The sequence below is a fragment of the Cynara cardunculus genome, assembly GCF_001531365.2.
Source record: "Cynara cardunculus var. scolymus isolate 2C chromosome LG 16, CcrdV1, whole genome shotgun sequence".
Classification (NCBI taxonomy): Eukaryota; Viridiplantae; Streptophyta; class Magnoliopsida; order Asterales; family Asteraceae; genus Cynara; species Cynara cardunculus.
Window position 1 is genome coordinate 2,293,541 of NC_037543.1, and position 8,527 is coordinate 2,302,067.

The 8,527-nt window shown below is 34.3% G+C and overlaps 1 protein-coding gene across 1 annotated transcript; it reads left to right on the plus strand.

Annotated features, from left to right (window-relative positions):
• The first annotated feature begins 5,810 nt into the window (after positions 1–5,810).
• Positions 5,811–7,515, plus strand: LOC112529749 (ethylene-responsive transcription factor CRF1-like). The gene has a single exon (XM_025141136.1). It carries the CDS (start codon positions 6,226–6,228, stop codon positions 7,246–7,248), a length of 1,023 nt encoding a protein of 340 aa, XP_024996904.1. The 5' UTR covers positions 5,811–6,225; the 3' UTR covers positions 7,249–7,515.
• Positions 7,516–8,527: the final 1,012 nt, after the last annotated feature.

Here is an 8,527-nt window from a genome sequence, read left to right on the forward strand (position 1 = left end):
TTTATATTTCTTAATGATATATTATAAAATAAAGAATTTTATAAAATCATTTATTACCAAAAACTCTTTCCAGTATTTTTTTCCCCAGATGAATACAAAATTAAACTGATTGGTGGTTTCGTCTCTTATGGTCATTAAATTCCCATACAAAAATGTTAGGTTATTAAAGACAGTTGTATATAAAGTTTAAAACTGATAGCTTATTGAAACACCCGTATGCAGCTGTGATGAGATTTAACCTTAAATCGTTAGTTTTTGCATTACTTCGTGAATTAGTTTATACCTTCATTCCTTCACGAGACATAGTGATTACTATGATACGTAATTGAAGGACCGACAACTATTTTAAGGATAGAAATGGTTTAAGACGTTTTTTAAATACTCGACAATTGGCTTTATGAGCTTGATTATTATAGTACAAATAAAACCATCAAAAAGGGTTAAAACGACATTTCAGCTTTGCATATAAGAGATATTTATGTTCTCCCTATTAAAATTTATTGCGAATACGTTGAAATACATGATGACTTATCTGATTCAGTAATTTTTAGTTACTGCTTAAAATTAGCCATAACAAACATTGTATAATCAGTAGAACGAACAAGTCGTTAAATTCATATGAAGCAAAAAGTGAACATACAACCACAAGAGTGGTGCCTGATTGGTTTGAGCTTGGCTCAAAAGGTCAAAAGTACCAGGAGGTCACAAGTTCAAATCCAAGGAAAAATAAAAATCCCCTTGTGGCCATGGAGGTTCAAATGCGGTGACTCCGGATTATCTGCAAAGCAGGTGGTCACCTTGGGATTAGTTGGCTCACATAGCGTGTTGGATATCCAGGTAATCCAAAAAACAAAAGTGAACATACACTGACATTCAATTGTTTGGGAGATTCAAAGTTCGAATCCACTAAGGGGCCGTTTACTAAATGCTTATCCGGTAAGTACTTATTGGGCAATTTTTTTCACTGGATGAACATGGCAAGGGGCAAGAATCTTACCCGATAAGAACGATGATAAGGATGAAGAGTTTTACCTGGTAAGTGAGGGTGACGACTCTTACCCGGGTAAGCGCTTACCAGGTAAATTGTTGCATAAGATATGTCTTGATGTACTACAATTTTATCCGGTAAAATAAATTATAATGTTGACTCCTAATGGTAAGCGCTTACCGGGTAAACATTTAGGTAAACGACCCATAAGTAATTTAATTATATCTTATTTATGTGAAACCGACGATTTTTTGTATTGGAAAATAGACATGTCTGTGAAGATTCGGACTACCTGCACCTGAACAAAAAGACCCTATAAATAAAATGTTGATAGCATAAACTAAAAAGTTATATTACTCTTTACTTTTATCTGATATTTAGTGTTAAAATTTATACCGTCAAGGTCATTACTTATTTTCACATGTTCCATGCCTACAACAGGCCGATGCAGAGAATGTTGCAAATTCATCATCATTATGATTTAACGTGGTCCCTTGAATACGGATGTTTATATATTATAAAAAAAGATTTTATAAATTTAAAACTGAAAAGAATATTATTTTAATACATTACATGATAAGATGCATAATCATTTAAAAACACAACAAATCGTACAAATTTACAAACCAATTTTCATGTGTTGCTCCATATAAGAAACAACATATGTGAAAATACAGTATTTATACAGACACCGTCGTTTCATATGTGAGACGTTCATGACTGTTTTAGCTGTGGAAAAAGAACAGTTATGAACGTTTCACATATGAAACAACACTTTATAAACATTACATTTTTATCAGTGTTCATTTATACATGAAATAATACATGGAAATAAGGTTGAAAATTTTGTACAAATTATTAGGGGTTTTTTTTTATAAAAAAAAAACTATTTACTTGGATTAAAAAAATCATGAATATGGAATACAAGGGTAATAATGGTAATTTCCATAAAAGGAAAGGAGCATCTCACAATTATATAGGAAGGCGACGAAACACAGGTGAGGTTCATGAACCACAAATAGTGTCCCAAGAGAAAATACTACACCTTGGTAATTATATATATATATATATATATATATATATATATGTGTGTGTGTATGTGTTTTAAAAATCAACATCTGTTGATTACAAGTATAGATGGATTAATATATATAAATAAATTATCAGAGAATAAAAGTTATGGTGTATATTTGTGCACTTTATTAGTGTTGACATTTAATTAGGATTAACTAAATGGTGGAGATCTTTTATTACGCTTCTTATCATAACTTCTCTTCTCACCGGAACACAACCCTATATATATATATATATATATATATTATGTGTGTGTGTGTAATTGCAAACTGATTTTCGATTGTGAATCGGGGGATAAAGTAGAGCGCAACATGTGTACCCAATGTCCATATTCAGTATGAGTAACGAAGTTGAACGATTATGATCTATACATGATGAATTATACAACATTCATAATGAATAATACATGATAATAATCAGTGTTAAAATTGTTTCACTATTAATGAAGAATAATACACATTCATCATTAATGATAGATTATTCATGACAAATAACCGGTGAAGGTGTGAGACACGTTTCGTGCTCCCATTTGTCCCTCGGTTCACACCCGAAAATCAGTTTTCATTTGAACCTATGTATGTATAAGAAGAGATCTGGATCCTTGATCACATTTAATCTCATTTCACCCATGAATTACGCTTATCACGAGAAATGATCTGGTGGAGTCAGCCCTTCCATCACATCAGATCGGATTTCAGATCAATCTATATTGATTGACTGCATTAGTGTCTATCTTCAATTATAATTGATCCAATGGTGGAGATCCCTTCTTACCTTTCTTACCCTAACTTTCATTCTCACCGGACCCGACCCTACGTGAGATTAAAAATGATCAAGGGTCATATGATCCCTTCTAACGCTTAACACCTTAACTCCTATTCTCACACGATCATTCGTCGCATTTAGTCTACCCAATATAAGCAGTGTTCTAAACGTTACATATGTTATAAATACAAATTATAAATATTATTTAAAAAGCAGTGTTTTAAGAGTTCAGTATGTTGGTCGTCCTAATGTAGGATTGATATTTGACGCCACGTTGAATATCACTAACATAGTAAAAAACGTATGTGTATTATAGTTGCCAAAAATCACGCACTGAAAAATGTCATGGTCTCATCGTGGTTCATAAGGACTAAAAGACTGACCTCACCGCAACTCCACTTCTGACACCATTTACAACATTGTGTATAAACCCATGATTAGTTGTTAGCTGAAAAGTTAGTTATTAACAGGTAAACTAATTGTTACCCACTAAACCAGCTAGTTTGGGTGAAAATGTAAAGACTTTAAAAACGACATTTTAAAAAATTCTCAATTATAATATGTAACGGCACGATTAGAAAATGTGAAAAGAACCCATGAAGCCTACTGGTCCAAAGGTATCTGGGTTACCTTTAAATCCTGCCTTTTTTTAGATGTCCAAGCTTAAAGGCTTATAAAAGACGAGAGCTGTGTGGATTTTGACGTGTATAAATATTATATATTTCTTTATAAAAAGAAAGTTCTTGAATAACTGGTTTATGGCTTATCAAACCAGTATTTTCCAATAAATTAAAAAAAACGCTTATAGTTGTTCTGGACTTCTGGTTTTACATATGATATCTAAGCAGTTAGGGGTGTAAATGATACCAGACAACTCATGAGTTACTTGAGATCGACTCGGTCAAAACTCGTCTCAAACTCGAACTCGAATAGACTCGTCTCAAACTCGAACTCGACTCGACATATTAACAAGTCAAGTCGACCTATCCAATATTTGACTCGAAAAGCTTGTGAGATACTCGATTTTTTATATATAATTCGTTTTAAGAATATAATCAGTTTACACCCCTATAAGCAGTGACGACAATTCGAGATATCGATTTACACTTCAATATTAGGGTATCTGCATAAAGTACCAATGGATATTTACTTTTAACGATGTATTTATCATAAAATAGCAATATATTGCAACTTTGACTCATTTTAAACAATGTATTTTCGTCAATACACGAAACACCATATTTCAGTAAATTTCTGTACTCTAAACGTTGTACTGTATAAAAAAAACAAATGTAATGACAAAAAGGAAAAAAAATATATATACTGTCTAAAGCAATAATTATGTCATTAAGTGAATCTATCTGTAAAATTTCATCAGAGTCATAAGTTTGATGCAGATCACATGAACCTACTTACCCTTTTTAGGCCTATGATCTATTTTAGTTCAGGAGAGGATGTAAATCAAACCGTACACAACTTGGTTTTGGAAGATATGGAATTAAAAGTTGTAGAGCTGGCGTTTTTCCTATCGAGACACTGAAGCAACACTTTAAGCTATAATTAGACAACTCAATCGTACTACGTGAAGACGGTACTGAAAAAGTGGAAAGAGGTCTTACAAATCCTCGTATGAGGATTTAACAGATTTATACAAACCAGTATAAATTTCTGTAACAAACTGCATGGTTAAATTTAATAAATGAACACTTATTTTAATACAAAATCAAATAAAACTGTAGACATTTATTTTCCAAAATGCAGAAAGTAGGAGAGACGGTGTAAAAATCTCGAAATTTTGAGAACACCCAAAAAATAATTACAATGTACGCAAATATCTAAACAGAGAAATAATATTTTATTAGATAAAATAAATATTTTAATAATATAATAAATTTTGTAATCTCTATAATAGAGAATCTGTTACTGTTTTAAAGATTTTGAAGTTTTTTTTATTAACTTTGATATTTAACCCGTTATACGAGTCCACTAATCATAGGACGACAACCCGCTTCGCGGATAGCTCTGAGTCACCGCATTTGAATCTCCATGGCCATAAGAGGATTTTTATTTCTCCTTAGATTCGAACTTGGGACCTCCAGACACTTTTGATCTTTGAAGTTCGAGCTCAAACCAATCAGGCACCACCCTTGTAGTTAGATTTTTGAAGTTTTATCATGCATTTTGGAGAAATTTTGAAGAATCTGTTTAAGATCTTCTAAAGTGTTACTTGTCATGTTAGCTTATTACAGGTGACACTTTAACAACCTGAACATAAAGGGGACTTGACTCAAATAACCATTACACCCATTCAATTTAGTCTCCTAACCAATCCTCTCATGGGTTTATGCAAATTTCACTACGTCTKTGATATTATGGACCTGACTAAAAAACAAAAAACAAATATCAGATTCAACTTAGGTCCGCAATTGCGACGACGACACTTGCTAATCTACTGGAATTTGAATTTCTGTATTTTAGCTAGGTCTGTTATATTGTGGATGTAGATATTACAGATGTAACAACATTTAAGAAAACTTGAGAGAGAAATGGCTAAAAGAGCAATTTGAACGGTAAAATGACTCTGTTTACCTCTTAATAGTTCTATTAAGAGGCAACCTCTGAATCGTTAAGAGATAAATCTTGTTTGGCAAAAAAAAAATGTCTTTTAATGGTTCTAAAACTCTCTGAACTATTTTGTATCATGTATCTCCCTTAACCATCAAGAACCCTAATTTCTTTGTACACAATTACCAAATAATTATATTTTATTTTGTATTATATTATAAGAGCCTTTTAATTATTCTGACCACTTAATCATTATACACCAAATCATTCAGCAATTACCAAAAATTACCGAGTAAATTTCCCAAAAGAAATTGAGGTTGGTAGAATTCTATAAAATAGCAAATATGGGGACAGTTTGTAAAGCCTTTCCCTTCTTCTTCCTCCTAAACCCTCACTGCTCGCTCTTCAAATTCAGAAGCCGGATTTCTTCGATTTTCTCCGCCGTGATTTCCTCCTAAAGTCGCCGGAAATTGCAGTCATTGAGCCCACCACCACCACCACACCACACCACACCACTGACTCACTGAACCAACCAGATCCTCTGTATTTTTCCTTGATTCTTCCCCCACCGCCCCTTTTTCATTTCTCCAGTGAAAACGACTTCAGCTTCTTCTGTGTCACCGTTGATTGCTTTTTAATCTCTGCTTTTTTCTGCAGCTTTTTTCTCTTCCTTTGAGATTTTGTCTATGGCGCTTTAATCTCTACTGCACGAGTATTCTTCACGCTTTATCGCCTCCTTGAAGAACCCTCTCTTTATTCTTCTATAAAGGAATCTCCTCTTTTCGCACGCTCTTCGCCTTTTCGATGCGAATCTGAGATACAAATCGGTTTTAATGGAGTTACTGTTCATGGAAAATCAACAAATGATGGCTCCAGTGAAGCAAAGTGTTCACAAAACAAGCGTTACCATGGTTAGTAATTTGTTGTGTCCGAAACGGAAGTTGCCGGACGGAAGTAGCTCCGCCGTGAGTCCTAGAGTTGTGAGGATATCGGTAACCGACGCTTATGCAACTGATTCTTCAGGTGATGAAGAATCAGGATTGTTCAACAGGCGAAGAGTGAGGAAGTTTGTTAATGAGGTTAGAATTGAAGCTCGATCGAAGGATGATAGTACTGTTAATGAAAACCGAAATCGGAAGGAGGATAAAATGGTGGTGAACCGGAGGAAGAAGGTTGCCGGAAAAGGTTACGCCACGGCGGAGAAACGATTGAAGGTTGATTCAGGTAAGAAGTTTCGCGGCGTAAGGCAACGGCCATGGGGGAAATGGGCGGCGGAGATTCGAGATCCGATGCGCCGTGTACGGCTGTGGCTTGGCACATTTGATACCGCTGAAGAAGCTGCAATGGTGTATGACCACGCCGCCATCCAGCTCCGTGGTCCTGATGCGCTCACTAACTTCACCATTCCACCACCTGCAACACTTCAGTTACCGGAGAAGAAACCTTCTTCCGTCTCCTCCGGCTACAACTCCGGCAACGATTCTCAAAACAACAACAAAACGACGTCGCCTAAATCCGTCCTCAGTTTTCCCTCAGCTTCAACGGAGAAATCCGCCGCTGAGTCAATTCACTCCAGTCCTTACAACGACGGAGCAAACGAAGCTTCAGAGATCGCCGTGCCGGAGACCTTTACAGATTTCCGGCCGTTCGACGACGATTTCTCCACCTCCGATTCTTTCGACTTCCCAAAACTCGACCCGTTTATTTTCGACCCTATAATGTTTCAAGAATCCGACCCGCTGGATATGTTTTTCGGGTCAGGTAAGGATTTCAGTATCGGTTCTTCTTGGCCCATGGATGATTACCTCCCTGATTATGGTGATATATTCGGGTCGGATCCTCTTGTAGCGCTATAAGAATGGGTTTGAATCGGGTGAGTTAATTTTGTAGTTTATTTAGGATAAATATATATTATTTATTATGGATGTAAAAATAACTAGTTGACCTCCGTTACGTTTAACGGTAACGGACGAGTGTGAGAGTGGTTTATTTTTTTTGTGAGATGGTTTTGGGATAGGTAACGGCGTTAGATTGTTATCTAAATGTAAAACACGTGGTAAAGCACGTGAGTGGGTAAATGCTACTACAATTAAGAATTAGGTGAAGGAATGAATGCAGCTAGTTTGATGATGCATTATAATATTCTACTGATTTTATTTAATGACTGCATTTGTACTCTACTATTTAATCATACAAATACACACCCATATATATATATATATATATGGCCAAGATCAAATGCTTATCATTATTTTTGTATTAATCTTATTAACTGATATTGGTCATCCAAATCTATAATCAACAGTTAAGATTAATCAATAAAAAAAATTAAATTTTAAAGTTTGAATTTTAATGAGGTCTAGTGAACAATGATGAAAGGGCATTTTGGGAAGAAAAAATACACTTATCAAAAGTATTCTAGTAAATTGAATTCATTTGTAACCCCCAAACAATGAATGGGGAGTTACAAACAATCAAATTCCAAAAAATATGCATTCATATTATTATTATTATTATTATTATTTTACTATTGATCTTCCATGTTTATTCTTGTATGAATTCCTAAATCGCATAAGAAACACGGTGGTAACAATTTTTGGTATTGATTAATTTGAACACAAATGAACCATGAACACAATTTGAACAAAAATGAACAACCGTGAACACAAATTGAACACAAATGAACCGTGAACACGATATGAACACGAATAAACACGATATGTACAATTTTTGGCCCATATATTCACATACATAGACGTCCCACAAAATTAAGGTAACATCTGTTAATTTGTGTTCATTTGTTAATTTGTTCAAATTGTGTTCACGATTCATTCGTGTTCAAATTGTGTTCACAGTTGTTTATTTGTGTTCAAATTGTGTTCACGGTTCATTTGTGTTCAAATTGATCAATACTGAAAATCGTTACTACCGTGTTTCTTATGCGATTTAGGAATTCATACAAGAATGAACACAGAAGATCAATAGTATAAAAAAATTAATAATATGAATGCATATTTTTTGGGATTTGATTGTTTGTAACTCCCCATTAATTTTTTTGGGGTTACAAATGAATTCAATTACTAGAATACCCTTGTAAGGGTAAAATGAACAAGACATAAACCTATAAGAATAATG